Source organism: Chiloscyllium punctatum, chromosome 27 (assembly GCF_047496795.1).
Source record: "Chiloscyllium punctatum isolate Juve2018m chromosome 27, sChiPun1.3, whole genome shotgun sequence".
Taxonomy (NCBI): domain Eukaryota; kingdom Metazoa; phylum Chordata; class Chondrichthyes; order Orectolobiformes; family Hemiscylliidae; genus Chiloscyllium; species Chiloscyllium punctatum.
The window spans coordinates 43,742,428-43,760,828 of NC_092765.1; the positions used below are offsets into that span (position 1 = coordinate 43,742,428).

Here is an 18,401-nt window from a genome sequence, read left to right on the forward strand (position 1 = left end):
TATCGGACCCTCCTAGTTTACTTGATATGCAACTGAACAGATCCAAACTGCATTTGTGACTATATATATGAGATTTTTTTATGAATAAAGTATATTTTTGAAATTTCAAAAAATGGAATTCATGGAAATTCTGAGGCTCATTCAGAGCCCATACTTTGCTAGGCCAAAATGTCCATGCTGCCCAGCAACAAGCCTCCCAAAGTTGGGATAAAGGCTGAAGATGCCATTTTGAAGCACAGCTATTGCGGTGAATGATGGTAACACAAGGTGACAGGATTGCCCAACTGTGGCTGAAATGGTCACATTCAGTCATTTTGTCATTCAAGACCACTCTTAAAAGGCAAATCAAATAAATCAACCCCACAATGCTGGAGAATGACACGAAGAAGAACACGGAGATCACTCATTTTTTTGGTCAAGTGTAAACCAATGACCCTACAGTGGAAGTTGGCAATCTGGGGTGGGACTTTCAGCAAGTCACCTTATAAGTTAAGAATTTTGATGCTCAATTTTGTCTTGATTCAGGCGCAACCATTACTGTTCGGGCTAACATCTTTCATCTAACATTTTTCATCTTTCATCATCAAGCATCAGGGTCCAGGGTTTTGAAGGATGAGCCCTCCCAGTTACCAGTCAGTTTGTAAAGTGGTAATGTTATTAATGAAGCTGTTTACATCTTGCAGAATCAGAACAGATCATTTTGGATTTGCAAGGTTTGTGCACAACTAAGCCTTCTACAGCTGACACAAGACACCACATGCCAATTTTCACAACCACTTTCTATCTTCAGAGAAAGTATCTCTCCAGAAACATGAAACTTCATATCAACATACAAAATCTATGGACATATGGATAGATAGAGAACACTTTGTCAAAATTTTGTCAGACATTTCCAAAAACTGGAGCTTCATTCCAAGGTGATTGGATGATCTTGTGTCAAGACATGCCTCACCTTTTCTAAGAGTTTGGTGAGCTCTGGTATGCTCTTCATTCCACCAAACTTGAAAGAGGATAATATTTCTTGACAAATTCTGAGCCAGGAGACACATCTAGAAGATGAAACAGAGAACATGCCACTACCAGACCCAGTTTCAACATTTGAAGAAGAAAGTTCTGTGATACCTGACTCTCCGAACATTGAATCAAATATACACAAGGACTCTGCCCCCACAACAATCTGTGGCAAAGAGTTCCAAAGACTCACAACCCTCTAAGAGTCAGAGTCATAAAGTCACGCAGCACAAAAATAGACCCTTCATTCCAACCAGTCCATGTTGACTACAATGACAAACTAAACCAGTCTCACCTTCTGTGTTTAGCCCACATTGCTCCAAACATTTCTTATTCATGTACTTATCCAAACATCTTTTAACCATTGCAACTGTACCTGCATTCAACACTTCTTTAGGAAGTTCATTCCTTATAGGAACACACTGTTTAAAAAATTGCCCCATGTCTTTTTAAAATCTTTCCCCTTTCACCTTAAAAATATACCCCTTAGTCTTGAAATCCTCCTTAGTCCCTAGGGAAAAGACACCTGCCATTCATCTTATCTATATTCCTCATGATTTTATAAACTCTGTACAAAGTGGTCCCTCAACCTCCCACTTCCAGTGAAAAAAAAGGTCCCAGCCTAGCCAGCCTCTCCTTATAACTCAAACCCTCCATTCTCAGCAACATTCTGAACGCTTTCCAGCTCAATCATATAATGTAATACGTGCGTAAGATAAAAAAGAAAGTTGAGTTTTTCTGGCAATTTCTGTTTTTATTTAGGTACTTAAGCAATAATCACAGCAATGGCACAAAGAACACAACTGCAAGAATACATTTATCATAAATCTTCCAGCACTTTTATCATTAAATGCAACAAAGAAATTCATTTAAAACTGTTCTTTTGCAATGATTGATGCCGTGCATGTGCATAATTGCAAGCTGCTAGCTATATGGTCGACAGAAGATCCACCATAATCAAGAGCTATTAACTCATTGGCTGCAGTTGGCACAAAGACTGGAACAGATGGCATAAAGGGTACAAATAATTTGACTGGCATAGGGGATGGTTGGAGAGTGAATTTAGCTGCTTTGGCAAAGTGCGTGATTGGTAGGTAGGATGGTGAAATAATATGGCTCCCTGGGTTTCAGAAAGCAGGCAATAATATCAGTCTCGAATCAGTGGTCAGCATTTCCATTGGGGGAGAAAGTTGCTGATTCAAGTCTCACCGAAGAGACTCAAATCTAGGCTATCAGTACAATGCAGTACTGACAGATTGCTGAATTGTCAAAATAGGAATCTTTTGAATGTAATGTCATAGAGTCATACAACACAGAAACAGAACCTTTGGTCCAACCAGTCCTTGCCATCCATAATCCCTGTAAATTCCCATGTTACTATTTTAGGCAGCATCAGGGAAATTACTGTAGCATCCTGGCTAACATGCATCTCTCAACCAACACCTAAAACAGACGATCTGCTCAACCATCACATTGCGGTTTGAGGTATCTAGACATTTTCAAATTGGCAGCTGCATTTCCAACATTACAATAGTAATTAGACCACAGATGTCCTTTGTTGGCCCTGAGATGCTGTGGGCAGAACTGAGGTTGAGAAAGAGGCTGCATAAATGTGAATCTTCTCTTCGTATAAAAAAGGAAACCTTTTAAGAACTGGAGTCAAATGCACAGTAAAGACTGTCATTTAAGCGAATACAGTCAGAAATATTTGATGGGATAAATGATATCATTACAGTTCTTTGCATTTTATTTATTTTACGGTGATAGGCTTGTTTTTGTTTAGAATTCTGAGAAAGGGCTCTTGACCCAAAACGTTAACTCTGATTTCTCTCCACAGATGCTGCCAGACCTTTTGAGACCTTTTCCAACAACTTCTGTTTTTGTTTCTCGTTTACAGCATCCACAGCATCTTTCAGTTTTTATGTTTTTGCTTAAATTTGTTATCAGAGGATTGGGGTTGCATTCCCCTGAGGGGAAGCATGACAAATAGGGTTTGGAATTTGTTTGATAGTTCTTTCTGAAAACAAAGAGCCTGCATAAGCACGATGGGCCACATGGCCTCTTGCTGTGCCGTACAGTGTACCCCTATGATGTATGAGGTTTATTGTAAGGAAAGCAGGTGCTTCTATCATCCACCTCACCCCATCATTCTCAGGTTAGACCAGAATGAGACTATCACTCCCAGCTTCATGGAAAACGGGTCATTTCTGCAGAGTAAGGAGAAGGCCTACAAGGCCCTGAAAATGACAGATTCTAATTATCTATAACTAGCTTCTCTGTCTTGCAGCTTCTATCCTTGTATCAGTTCGTCACACCTTCCCTTGACCTGAATACAGACCTTCCCTTGGTTTATTCCTCCCCTCCTTCATTTTCCTACCTCAAAACTATTAAACCTCAACCATCACCCTCTTTTGTTGAGAGAAGAACTATTAAGACTGATTCTCTCTCTGTTTATGTGACCCGTGTGATGTTTGCAATATGCTATTTTACACTTTAAATATCACCTTTGATCAAAAATTCTGAAAAGAACATTTCAATGTGCTGTTTAAATCTCTGAAAGTGGAATGTGAATTGCTGTGATGAATTACACAGAACAGTTAGCAACCCTCTTGTGACAATGTCATCAAGATTATCACAGGTACTGTCACATGTAGCCAATTGACTAAAAGTGAGTTCAAAAAGAGGGGGATTCCCAGGACAGATGGCTGAGCTCGGCCGAAGGGTGTTTTTTTTCCCACTAAGCAGCTGTGCATATTTTTTGTTTTTGAGTTGTAAGAAATCAGAGAAACAGCAGGAATGTTTACCAGCTTGCCTGGGGAGTAGCAAGGGTGGGAAGAGGAAGTCAGATCCTCAGATGTGATCCTCCCCCACCTCCGCCCTCGTTTAGTATCGAAAAGTGAAGATGTTAAATGAACCATTCTGACATTGTTGAAGCATCAATATAAATGCTAATCTTATCGATTATCTCTGCACCTCCCCGAGCACAGGACTGAGATGAGTCATTAGGGACTTGATGCAGTAACCATAACCTCATCAAAGCCCTTCATGACAGAACAATAACAATGGTTCCTCCATTCTCAGTGGCCTGCCCTCTCCTTGCTGATTATCTTTAAGATCTTCTGAAGGACAAGCCCATCCCTGAGATGCTAGGGGGTGATATCTGCAAAAAAACAATCAATACTGCATCGGTGAAATCCTGAGCTCCCTCCTGAATGGTACTGTGATGCAGCCATACTAAATGGATGATAGCAGCTCCAGAAGACTGCTCGCCATCACCTTCTCAAAGGCAACGAGGGAGCTGCAATAAATGCTGGCCCAGCCAACAACACGCATGCCGTGCTCATGCACAAAAAGAGTGGGGTAGTAGGAGGTATGTCTGAGACCATTCACTTCAAGTCCAGCTTCCATCTTGTTCCGCCCATCAAAATGACATCACTCCATAACACATGCACTGTAGCTTTAAGGGATAGATAAGTCTTTGCTCCACCATATCATCTGGGGGTGTAACACAACAAAGGCATTTTGGCAATTGACATCTATCAAAGCACCATCTCTTCAAAGCGACTGACTTTAATGATCAACAGTAATGTCCCGCCATCACTGACACCTTGTAATTGAAGGGTCAGCGGTCAGTCACATTTTTGGGTGGCATGGTAGTTCTGTGTTTAGCACTGCAGCCTCGCAGTGTCAGGGACCCCAGGTTCGATTTCACCCTCAGGTAACTGACAGTGTGGACCTTGCCCATTCTCCCCATGTCTGCATAGGTTTCACCTGGGGCTCTGGTTTCCTCCCAGAGTCTAAAGATGTGCAGGTTAGGTGGATTGGCCATGGCTGGAAAAGCGCAGCAGGTCAGGCAGCATCCAAGGAGCAGCAGAATTGATGTTTCGGGCATGAGCCCTTCTTCAGGAATGAAGGGTGTGCCAAGCAGGCTAAGATAAAAGGTAGGGAAGAGGGACTTGGGGGAGGGGTGTTGGAAATGCGATAGGTGGAAGGAGGTTAAGGTGAGGGTGATAGGCCGGAGTGGGGGTTGGGGCAGAGAGGTCAGGAAGAAGATTGCAGGTTAGGAAGGTGGTGCTGAGTTCGAGGGTTGGGACTGAGACAAGGTGGGGGAGGGGAAATTAGGAAACTGGAGAAATCTGAGTTCATCCCTTGTGGTTGGAGGGTTCCTAGGCAGAAGATGAGGTGCTCTTCCTCCAGCCGTTGTGTTGCTATGGTCTGGCGATGGAGGAGTCCAAGGACCTGCACGTCCTTGGTGGAGTGGGAGGGGGAGTTGAAGTGTTGAGCCACGGGGTAGTTGGGTTGGTGGTCCGGGTGTCCCAGAGGTGTTCTCTGAAACGTTCCGCAAGTAGGCAGCATGTCTCCCCAATTTAGAGGAGGCCACATCGGGTGCAGCAGATGCAGTAAATGATGTGTGTGGAGGTGCAGGTGAATTTGTGGCGGATATGGAAGGATCCCTGGGGGCCTTGGAGGGAAGTAAGGGGGGAGTTATAGGCGCAAGTTTTGCATTTCTTGCGGTTGCAGGGGAAGGTGCCGGGAGTGGAGGTTGGGTTGGTGGGGGGTGTGGACCTGACAAGGGAGTCACGGAGGGAGTGGTCTTTTTGGAACGCTGATAGGGGAGGGGAGGGAAATATATCCTTGGGGATTGGGTCCGTTTGGAGGTGGCGGAAATGACGACGGATGATACGATGTATCTGGAGGTTGGTGGGGTGGTAGGTGAGGACCAGTGGGGTTCTGTCCTGGTGGCGATTGGAAGGGCGGGGCTCAAGGGCGGAGGAGCGGGAAGCTGAGGAGATGCGGTGGAGAGCATCGTCGATCACATCTGGGGGGAAATTGCAATCTTTGAAGAAGGAGGCCATCTGGGTTTTTTGGTATTGGAACTGGTCCTCCTGGGAGCAGATGCGGCGGAAACAAAGGAATTGGGAATATGGGATGGCGTTCTTACAGATGGCAGGGTAGGAGGAGGTGTAGTCTAGGTAGCTGTGGGAGTCGGTCGGTTTATAGTAAATGTCCGTGTTGAGTCGGTCGCCCGAGATAGAAATGGAGATTTCTAGGAAAGGGAGGGAGGAGTCTGAGACGGTCCAGGTAAATTTGAGGTTGGGGTAGAAGGTGTTGGTAAAGTGGATGAACTGTAATTTGAGGTCGGGGTGGAAGGTGTTGGTAAAGTGGATGAACTGTAATTTGAGGTCGGGGTGGAAGGTGTTGGTAAAGTGGATGAACTGTAATCCCTCCTTCGACTGACTGAACTGGTCCTCGCTCTTAACAACTTCTCTTTCCAATCCTCCCACTTCCTCCAAACCAAAGGAGTAGCCATGGGCACCTGCATGGGCCCTAGCTATGCCTGCCTCTTCGTAGGATATGTGGAACAGTCCATCTTCTGCAGCTACACTGGCACCACCCCCCACCTTTTCCTCTGTTACATCGATGACTGTATTGGCGCTGCCTCGTGCTCCCATGAGGAGGTTGAACAGTTCATCCACTTTACTAACACCTTCCACCCCGACCTCAAATTTACCTGGACCGTCTCAGACTCCTCCCTCCCCTTCCTAGACCTCTCCATTTCTATCTCGGACGACCGAATCAACACAGACATTTACTATAAACCGACAGACTCCCACAGCTACCTAGACTACACCTCCTCCCTCCCTGCCCCCTGTAAAAACGCCATCCCATATTCCCAATTTCTTCGTCTCCACTGCATCTGCTCTCAGGAGGACCAGTTCCAATACCAAACAACCCAGATGGCCTCTTTCTTCAAAGACTGCAATTTCCCCCCAGACGTGATCGACGATGCTCTCCACCGCATCTCCTCCACTTCCTGCTCCTCCGCCCTTGAGCCCCGCCCCTCCAATCGCCACCAGGACAGAACCCCACTAGTCCTCACCTACCACCCCACCAACCTCCATATACAGCGTATCATCCGCCGTCATTTCCGCCACCTCCAAGCAGACCCCACCACCAGGGATATATTTCCCTTCTCTCCCCTATCAGCGTTCCGAAAAGACCAATCTCTCCGTGACTCCCTTGTCAGGTCCACACCCCCACCAATCCAACCTCCACTCCCGGCACCTTCCCCTGCAACCGCAAGAAATGCAAAACTTGCGCCCACACCTCCCCCCTTATTTCCCTCCAAGGCCCCCAGGGATCCTTCCATATCCGCCACAAATTCACCTGCACCTCCACACACATCATTTACTGCATCTGCTGCACCCGATGTGGCCTCCTCTATATTGGGGAGACAGGCCACCTACTTGTGGAATGTTTTAGAGAACACCCCGGGACACCCGGACCAACCAACCCAACCACCCCGTGGCTCAACACTTCAACTCCCTCTCCCACTCCACCAAGGACGTGCAGGTCCTTGGACTCCTCCATCGCCAGACCATAGCAACACAACGGCTGGACGAAGAGCACCTCATCTTCCGCCTAGGAACCTTCCAACCACAAGGGATGAACTCAGATTTCTCCAGTTTCCTAATTTCCCCTCCCCCCATCCTGTCTCAGTCCCAACCCTCGAACTCAGCACCACCCTCCTAACCTGCAATCTTCTTCCTGACCTCTCTGCCCCCATCCCCACTCCGGCCTATCACCCTCACCTTAACCTCCTTCAACCTATCGCATTTCCAATGCCCCTCCCCCAAGTCCCTCTTCCCTACCTTTTATCTTAGCCTGCTTGGCACACTCTCCTCATTCCTGAAGAAGGGCTCATACCCGAAACGTCGATTCTCCTGCTCCTTGGATGCTGCCAGACCTGCTGCGCTTTTCCAGCAACACATTTTCAGATCTGATCTCTAGCATCTGCAGTCCTCACTTTCTCCTGGATTGGCCATGGGGAATGCAAGGTTTAAAGGATAGTATAGGGGGGTAGCACTGGGTGGGATGCTCTTTGGGGGGTCAGGGTAGATTCGATGGGCCAAATGACCTGCATCCATACTGTAAGGATTCTATGATTTATATGAGGGAGGGGGTGAAAGCACCACCTTCTCCACATCCCATGGTGTTTAAACAATTCAAACGTAGTGCTATCAGTCACCCTAACAATATTGAGTTATTAATCTAGTTCCATTCCACTCTCTGCTCAGATAAGAGGATCTCTCCACATGTTTAGTAGTTGGTTACAGGACTGCACACATCTCTAGTTAAATGTTAAATGGTGCTGAACCAGTTACCTCTTCACTAACTCACAGAATTTGGACGCATGGATGAAAGACTTCCCTAGTTTGCCCAACATTTGAAAATTTCAATTCAGACCAACTCGCCGTGTGCTGCCAGCCATCAGTTGCACAGCGATGCAAAGCCAAGGTAAATATCAAATATGCCGAGGTGTCACAGCACTTGTACCATCAGACTTACGGCAAAATTCACACAAACACAACACAGAAAGTTCCAAGTAGAGCTTACACCTGAGACAAACTGAAAGGTGACAGAGGGATCCATGGGTGAAATGTGCAGACCAAACAAGAGAAAATTGAAAATTTGAGGAACCTCCTTTTATGGTGATCTATTTAAAAATTGGCTGACATCCAAGCATTTATGATTTAACCTGGGATTTGTAAAATGACCTTGAAGCTGTCTGCCACTCTTGCTGGGGTTTCTACACAGATGCCATTAGAAGAAATACTGATGAACAAACACACACTGGAAATTAGTTCTACTACATAAGCTTTACATAAATTAGCATGTTATTTACATATTAGCTGCACAAACAGAAACTGTCCGTTACCTTGTGGGTTTTACTCCAAAATTCTTCCTCGGAAACAGCATCTTGTATTAGTGCAGTAAATAAGAAGAAAAATGTATACTCCTGGATCCTGGAAATCTTTTAATTACTCAATGTGTTAGACAGTGGGTGTGGAGAAGTAAATTAATGGAGAAGGTAAACTGCTTACCCTCGTCCCAGAAGGAATATCAGTGGCTGGTAGGTGTAGGTTGCCCTATGGTCACAAGGTGCTGTGTGCGTGGGCTAAATTGGTTCAAAGTAGGAGGCGCTCCCACCCTCATGAATTGCTGGGGATGGGAAGGGGATGGGGGCTGGAGGGATGAGTTTCAATTGAGGTAGGAAGAGGTCCACCATTGTTAGGGTGGTGGGATTGAGCCCGATGCACAAAGGGCATCTGCCTGAAAGTAGTGCCACCCCTTCCTGTTCACTCTTTTGAAAATATTTTTCGAAAAAATAGTCCCGCTTTCCTGCCCATGCCTATTGTACGGGGATGGTAATATTGGGGTCAATTGAACTTGCTAATTATTTATTTGAATATTTCATCACTCATATTATTGGGGTGAGCTCAAGGGCGAGGGTGTGTGGGTGAGAGATCAAATGGAATCAGTCCTTACTAAAAGTGGTAGGTGAAGAAACATTGTCACAGTTGCTATCTGAGTCAGTGGGCTTTTTGTTTCTTTTGTAGGACGTGGGTGTGGCTGACATGTGTCATGAAGAAAATGTAGAGAATCACCAGGAGACGCAGAGAATCTTTCAAGAAATAGGTCTTTTATTTGCAAACAAAAAACTGTGACACTGAGAAAGCAGATTCTTGAATGCCCATGAATCTCAGGGTCCCTGGTTTTTTAATTTTTTTAATCATGTTTCTGTTAGCTTATCAGCATGTCCAACTATATTAATCAAAGGACCTTACTCTAGCTACACAATAAACTAGTGATGTTAGTTCCCATTATTTCTTTAGGTGTACATTCGACTTAATGTTATTCTAATGTCACGGTTAGATATTTATTATCCATTCCAGACTAACCTATCATGGTTAGATATTTCGCTATTCCATCTATAACAATAGTCTCCTGTCTCAAGCTGACTCTACTAATTATTAATTAGATATTTAATGTAATGTCCCAAATATTTATGGTCCCAATCTTGTCATAATGAGAATTAACAGTGAGAATACCTCTACTAACTGTTATCTCATCTCACCATAATGACCTTTCAGCCTTAACCTTACTCAGCTAATTGGTGTAACAGCATTCCACTATTCTTATCTCATCCTGCCTTCCACAGACTACAGATTGCCAGTGGTCTTCATGCTTTAACCCTTCCCAAGCTTTCATGCTCTTTATTTTCCGTACATGGCCAGCATTTATCGACCATCCCTAATTGCCCCTGAGAAGATAAATACTGTATAGTGGATATTTGCCAATAGCCAATCCTCAGAATTGGAGATAGGGAAATCATGGAAGGGATGGGAACAGTCAGAGATGAATCATGTTATAGTGAGGGAAGAGTTGAAACTGGAAACAAAGTTGATGGAATTGTATTGCCTTAGGCAAGAGCAGAAAATGGCAATGGTACAGTCATCAATGCAAGCTGAAAGCAGAGCTGAGGGAAGAAGTCTGGTCAGGACTGGAACAATGAATGTCCCACATAGCTCAGAAGGTAAGCACAGCTGGGATCCATGTGGGTACCTATTTCTGGAATTTTATTTGGAGGAATTGAGTAGAATTGAAGAAGAAGTGGTTCAATGTGAGAAGACATTCAGGCAGATAGAGAAAGACTGAGTTAGATAGAAACTAGCTGGATCTCCTTTCAAGAAAGAAGCAGAAAGATCTCAGGGTGTCCTGTTTGGAGATTGAGGTGTAGAGGGATTGGGCATTCACTACAAAAAGAAAACAGTTAGAATCAGAAAACTAAAATGTGTTAAATTGGAGGATGGCATCAGAAAAGTCACAGATGTAGATGCAAAAATGTAGAAATGTGATAGGTATTGTGCAGAAAATGCTAACATGATAAATCTAACAGGGCAATCCTGCTTGTGGATCTTGGGAAGGCAGTAGAAAATTAGAAGTTCATGAGGTTGGAGGCCATGAGGAAAAATTCACCAGAGGATAGGAGGTCAGTCTGGGAAACAATGACTTAGTTGGGGGAAGAGGGCAGTGGTGGTGGTGGTGGGATCTGATCCCAGGAAGGTATGAGGTAATTTCTGGGACCAGGTATTCAATCCCTGCAAGGAAGAAGCCAATTAGCCAAAGAGCAACAGAGGCAATCATGTTAATAGGTTTAATAGCAATGTCAGAAGTGGACATGAGAGAACAGTTTGGTAAATCCCAGAGTGAGGTGGTTGACATCACTGCAAATAAAACTTTTGCACAACACTTAATAAATATTCTTCATAATAATGAAGCAGCCTCCATGCTGTTACTTACATAGTTTCACATACTGTTGAGAGCATAGAAACAGCTGACACATCCATTCTTTGCTAATGGTTTTACTATATCTGAGTGTCAAAGTACTCTATTTGCCTAAACTGAGCCTATTAGGATGTTTTTCTTTATCTTTACCTTCCATATTCATCTAATTTACTTTAGAAAGCAGCTAAACTATTGGCTTCCACCAGACTGTCATTGCAAGTTCAGCTTTCTTATCTCTCTGAGTAAAGAGATTTTTCCAATTTATTGTTAGCTCATACTTATAATCCTAAACTTTGGATTCTCTCATATCCTCTCTACATCTATCCTTTCAAACTAAGGAGTGGCATGATGGCCAGCACTGCTGCCTCACAGTGCCGTGTTCAATTCCAACCTCACCTGATTGTCTGCAAGTTCCACCCCAAATCACACACCATCCTAACTTAGAACAATATTGCTGTTCCTTCACTATCACAGGGAAAAACTAGGGAATCATTTCCTACTGATACTGTGGGTATCCATACACCCCAAGAGCTGCAACGGTTCACGAAGGTAGCTCAGCACCACTGCCTCAAGGGTAACTAGGGACTGGCAATAAATGATGGCCAGTCAGCAATGGCCACATCCCACGAGTGAATAAGAAAAAGTGTTAGCCCAGCCAAAGACATCCACATCTCATAAGCAAAGTTTAAAATGTTAAAACTCTTTGCAAATGAACTAATGTTACCATAGTGGCTCAGCGGTTAGCACTGCTGCCTTACAGTGCTAGGGACCTAGGTTCAATTCCAGCTTTGAGTGATTGTGTGGCGTTTGCACATTCTCCCTGTGTCTGTGTGGGTTTCCTCCAGGTGTCCCATAGTGTTCAGGGATGTGTAGGTTAGGTGCATTAGTAAGGGGCAATGTAGAGTAATAGGGTAGGGAGGGTGGGTCAGAGGGTCAGTGTGGGCTTGTTGGGCCAAAGGGCCTGTTTCCACACTGTAGGGGTTCTCATTCTAAACTTATGTGCAAAATTAAAGACAGTGAGAATTTCTGCAGGCTTAGAGCACAATAGTATCAGAATATGCCACTTACTTGCTGTTCTTAAGATTTATTTTTCACATTGTTCCCAAATGCACTTACTTAAATTGACCACTTTCAAAATAAAGTGAGTAATTAAACGAAAAAGCTTCTGGTGCGATCAACTGAAATCCTGCAAGGCCGCCATTAATAACTAAAAATGCATCAAGCTTACATTCCTTAACTGGAAAGGTTTATCTCTCAGACTGGGTACACAGGCCTCATAAAAAATGGAGCATTTAAAACTGAATTACTCTTTAAGTGAATATACTCTTGACACTGTAAAAGAAATGAAGAAATAAAACTGAACAAAAATACACCACGAAGAAGATATTTCATTTTGTGACATTTACACATATGGAAATTGAGTAATACATGATTTTCTCCCTTAACAATACTCAATAGATAGACTGAATTATGTGCGCTGAGAATAATCCTGTGCATGAACATATGGCACCATCTCAACTTAAAATTTAATGTAAAATTTCAGAATTGAAAATTTAGAATTATCACCATAAAAGCATAACATATTAAGAGTTAAAGTTGCCTCCTTCACATGGCCCTGCCTCAAGAGAACAGCCAAATGATTCTAAAATCTATTTGATGAAAATCATAAACTATATTGAATGGCATTAATACCTGAAATATGTTTCAGGCCTATCACTGAATCTCACTTGGGTCTTTCAAAAGAGCACACAATTAGAATCGATTACTTCGAATGTTCCTTCAGAGGTTTCCCTGTGTATTGTAGCCCTGACAACAGAAGGATGCTCTAGATGCTCTATTAATAATATCTTTGTTGGTCTCTGGGTCACCTCATGTGGAGACAAGTGCCCCTGTTCCAAACAACAGCTTCACTTTGGATATCCTGCATGCCTGGATTGATCTTTGGGCCAGTATTAAATTTGTATTAAATTGGGTCTACTTTTCTGAAAGCAAGATCAACAAGATAATGACATGACCATGGGATGTTGGAGGGATGTAAGAAAAGTAGAAACAGAGATCATGGTCTAAAGTTGCAAAATTCAAAATTGGGTCCTGACGGCTCAATTCGGGCTGAGAGGTTGCAAATGGAGTTTAATGCGGAAAAGTGTGAGGTGATTCACTTTGGAAAGAGTAACAGGAATGCAGAGTACTAGGCTAATGGTACGATTCTTGGTAGTGTAGATGAGCAGAAAGATCTTGGTGTCCAGGTACATAGATCTTTGAAAGTTGCCACCCAAGTTGATTGGGTTGTTAAGAAGGCATACGGTGTGTTAGTTTTTATTGGTAAAGAGATTGAGTTTCGGAACCATGAGATCATGCTGCAGCTGTACAAAACTCTGGTGCGGCCAAATTTGGAGTATTTCATACAGTTCTGATCACCTCATTATAGGAAGGATGTGGAAGCTTTGGAAAGGGTTCAGAGGAGATTTACTTGTTATGGGGAGAAGGTCTTACAAGGAAAGGCTGAGGGACTTGAGGCTGTTCTCGTTAGAGAAAAGGTTGGGATGTGACTTAATTGAGACATAAGATAACCAGAGGGTTAGATTGGTTGCACAGTGAGAGCCTTTTTCCTTGGATGGCAATGGCTAGCACAAAGGGACATAGTTTTAAATTGAGGGGTAATAAATATAGCACAGATGTCAGAGGTAGTTTCTTCACTCAGAGAGTAGTAGGGACGTGGAATGCACTGCCTGCAACAGTAGTAGACCTGCCAACTTTAAGGGCATTTAAATGGTCATTGGATAAATATATAGATGAGAATGGAATAGTATAGGTTAGATGGGCTTCAGATTGGTTCCACAGGTCAGCAAAACATTGAGGGCCGAAGGGCCTGTACTGCGCTGTAATGTTCTATGTTCTGGATGGCAGCCTGATGGGAATGCTGCTGGGTTCTTAACCAAGCAACCAAACATATGCTCTAGTGCCCTCTTGTAGTACAGTGGTAAAGTCCCTACCTCTGAGCCAGGTGACCTCGGTTCAAGTTCTATCTGCTCCAGAGGTGTATAGTAACATCTCTGAACAGATCGATTGGAAAAAAATAAAAAAGGAAGTGGAATATGAGGTGTCATTTGTCCAGCTTATGTTGTGTTTATTGGCATGCTATAGCAGGCCTCCTCTCATTTATCTCTCCACCCTGCAGGCACTCTGCCTCTATTCCTGATGAAAGGCTTTTGCCCGAAACGTTGATTTTCCTGCTCCTCGGATGCTGCCTGAACTGCTGTGCTTTTCCAGCACCACTCTAATCTAGAATCTGGTTTCCAGCATCTGCAGTGCTTGTTTTTACCTATGCTACAGCAGGCCCAGGATAGAAATGTTAACATGGGAACAAGGTGATTTGGTGAAAGCAAGCAACTGGAAGGTTTGGGTCAGTCACATGGATAGAACAGAGATGTTCTACAAAGGGGTTACTCAGTCTGCATTTGGTATCACCAAAAAAGGATCCACACCTCCTTCTACGTCTTTCCAAATTACTTCCATTCAAATTAAGGGGTAAAGGGAGAGCAAACAATTCAATACCAAGATACGTGCAGTCAGCAAAATCGTCCAATTTTGTCTATGACTAATCCTCCCTTAAAATCACATCATTCAAAACAAATCATTGACAGCTTGTGTTATTTTTACTTCTTTAATGCACTTCAACATCCTTAACGGTTTCTGAATCACAGCATAATAACTGGGGGATAAAATTATCTGACCATGTTCAATAAAAAATGGAGTGGAGAGATGAGACAGAAACAGGTGCCTGGTGCCCTCTGTCAGGGCAAAACATGAAGAAGCCATCCACACAAAATATAACGATAATTTGCTTCAAAGACAGTGTATTAACACCTTTCTTCAACAGAGCAAGTTGCCAAAGGAAACAGTCACAGTCCCATCACCTGAAACCGTCAGTATCCAGCTTCAGATAATTTCATAGAATCTGCACCAATCACCTGAAGAGTACCCAGATCCATTTCCCCATCCTATCTATGTAACCCCATCTAGCCTACACATCCCTGGACACTACAGGTCAATTTCAGTGGCCAATCCACTAACCTGCACATCTTTAGACTGTGGAAGGAATGGAGAGTGCCCAGCAGAAACCCACACAGATACAGGGAGAACACGCAAACTCCACACAGCCAGTCACCCAAGAGTGGAATTGAACCCGGGTCCCTGGCCCTGGCTAACCACTGAACCACTACACTGCTCAGTTTTCAATATTGGGTCTACCATCTCAGCAGGTCAAGCCTAGTTTAGCCCACGTTACCCAGAATAATGTTGGCAGAATAGAGAGGTTCGTCTGTGATGCTGACACAATTAAAGCAGAAAGTAGATGCAGCCTAAGGGAAAAGATGAGTAAAGGAACATTATTTCATAGTTTGATCATGTTTTAAGGAGCATCACAAAGGAAGTGAATGGGTGAGGAGGCAAAGACTTTTTACGCAGAAATTGAAAACTTAGAGGCAAGATGGGCACCAAATGTGGGGCAAAGATTGCGGTAGAGAGAAATAGAAATAAAATGTCAGCAGTGGCAGTCTGGAAAAGCATGGTTCTAAGGGGAAAAAAATCAAGCAGTTTTATTTTGTTTTAACCTTCTGAACATTCGCAAATCCTTGCGTCACAAAATTGTCATTTACCCTGCCTGATTTGATTCCCCCCTCCCCCGGGTTTAATTTTATTCCCTCGTAATTTGTTTTCTTTCAGGCTGGGGCTGTTGTCAAATGTGATTTCAGAGTCGCAGCTCCCGGTGAAAGCTATTCCCCCGCTGCTAACAGCTTGTGGGAAGGAGGTCTCACTTGAAAAGACAGTCAGTCAGACATCCAGGCTCCACAGCCACTGCTGCTTCAATGAACTCTTGATGTCTGGTCGCCCATTCCCCAAGGACAGAGGCGGATAGTCTGTGCCACAGTTTTGAAACGACTCAAATGATTTCCCCCACCAATTCTTCTTCAATCCTGTCATTTTAGAAGGGGATGGGGGGGGAGTAAAAGCGAATACCAGGAGTGGAGTGAGGCTGGAGTGGAGTGGACATTCCCAGTGATGGGGTTGGGAGATGTGTGTGTGTGTGTGTGTGTGTGTTTGACTGACGGCCCCCTTTGCAGATTGCATCTGACGTGAGGCCTGCCTGTGAAGGTACAGACTGTAATCAGAGAGCATCCTTTATAGGTACAGCTCACATCCTGAATGAGAGAGCAGGACAAGAGAGGGGGAAAGGAAAGCAAAGTGTTCTTTTTTTTTGTTTTGGGAGGGCCAAGGGTAGAGGGGGCCGGTTGAGAGACAGTCACTGACCCAAAGATCACTGACCTGTGTTTTTATTTTGGTCAGAAAAGCTCTTTGGATGGTTGTGCATGGTCAGAGGGGATGTGACTGCATTTGGAGCGCGGCTTTGTGAATTTAATCCGATTCTCAATAGTGTAATTCCAAATAGAGGCAGACAAGAGACAGCTTCTGAGGAATCATGGCCAGATTTCGGCGGAAAACCTGCGTCGCTTTATCGCTTTTCACTCTCTTCATTTTCGGTACAATGATGGGGCTGAGGATGCTGAAACAGACCGAGGGTTTGGGGGAGCCGGGTGCGAGGCTCCAGCAGTTTCCCCCGGAGGATAGACGGCGGCTAGTGCCGGTCAAAGCCATCCTAATGCTGCCTCCTACCGTGACCAAGGCAGCGGCGGCGATCTCCGGCCCCTTGCCCGGCTACCCCCCGATCAACCCGGACCTGCACATCTTCTACTACGCCTGGTACGGCAGCCCCCGCTTCGACGGCAGGTTCCTGCACTGGGATCACCTCCTGGTCCCTCACTGGGACCCCAAAGTGGCCGCTAGTTATCCGAGAGGCCGGCATCACCCCCCCGAGGACATCGGCTCCAGCTTTTACCCGGAGCTGGGACCCTACAGCTCCCGGGACCCCCATGTCATCGAGGAACACATGAGGCAACTTCGGTCTGCAGCCGTGGGTAAGCAGGTTTAAAGTGAAATCACAGCCAGTATTTTCACAATGATATTGTACACTGAATTCTTAAAACTATACAGAAAGTGCAACATTTTTAAAAGATGTGTCATTATGTATCTTGTACGTATTTCAATGTGCAGCAAAGGGTTTATTTATTCTCTCTTGTCCCCCCCCCCCCCCCCCCCCAAGAGCAACATAATTAAGAGTTTTGATGCAATCGCGGTGCTTGGATACATTGAGTACTTAAGAGTGTGGAAAGCACTGGCTGGAAGTGTGGTACAGGCAGTGTCAATTGAGATGTTCAAAACGGAAAAGATGATTGTAAAAGAAGACGAATCATAGAATCCTTACAGTGTGGAAACAGGCCATTCGGTCCAACAAGTCCACACCGACCCTCCGAAGAGTAACCCACCCAGACCCATTACCCCTACCCCGTTACTCTACATTTACCCCTGACTAACGCACATGACCTACACATCCCTGAACACTATGGGCAATTTAACGTGGTTGGTTCATCTAACCAACACATCCTTGAACACTATGGGCAATTTAGCGTGGTCAGTTCATCTAACCTACACATCCCTGAACACTCTGGGCAATTTAGCGTGGTCAGTTCATCTAACCTACACATCCCTGAACACTCTGGGCAATTTAGTGTAGTCAGTTCACCTAACCTACACATCTTTGGATTGTGGGAGGAACCCCACAAAAAACGCAGCAGAATGGCACAAAGTCATGATGATCATTCAGAAGGCTCCTGCAAACACCAGAGAGGAATAGAGTTAAGGTTTCAAGTTCAATATGACTCTTCTTCAAAACTAGAATTCTGAAGATCAGAAATGTTAACTGCTTCTCTCTGCACAGATGCTGTCCAGACCTGCTGAGTTTCTCCAGCACTTGCTGTTTTTGTTTCACATTCCCAGCATCTACTGTAAATTTGCTTGTATTTCCCAGAGTGTGTGATGCTCCAGGTTGTGATATAATCTGAATCCTACGTAACATGTTATCAGTGGTCAGAAAACATCGGGGTGCAACAAGTTTCAGGCAAATGGGTGTGGGATAAGGAAAAGAACAATTTCAGGCAATCTTATTGTGGTTGGAGGAAGGGAGAGGAATGGGAAACAATTTTTTGAGAGACCTGTCAACCACAGCTGGTCTAAGGGACAAACTTCTCAGTTCAGGATAAAGGGATACATAACTATAATTGGGCCATTAACCATGTCCGTCTCCAGTCAGTATTGAGTTCAACAGCCTCAGACTGCACCCATTTTGCTTTCTTGTTCTCTGA

The 18,401-nt window shown here is 44.3% G+C and overlaps 1 protein-coding gene across 1 annotated transcript in view; it reads left to right on the forward strand.

Moving 5' to 3' along the window:
- Positions 1–15,998: 15,998 nt before the first annotated feature.
- The window catches only part of LOC140453663 (glycoprotein endo-alpha-1,2-mannosidase-like protein), a 76,684-nt gene continuing 74,281 nt past the window's right edge, over positions 15,999–18,401 (forward strand). The window contains exon 1 of the mRNA XM_072548553.1: positions 15,999–17,117. Coding sequence (XP_072404654.1) covers positions 16,622–17,117 — 496 coding nt within the window. The 5' untranslated portion in view covers positions 15,999–16,621. The remainder of the gene's footprint in view (positions 17,118–18,401) is intronic.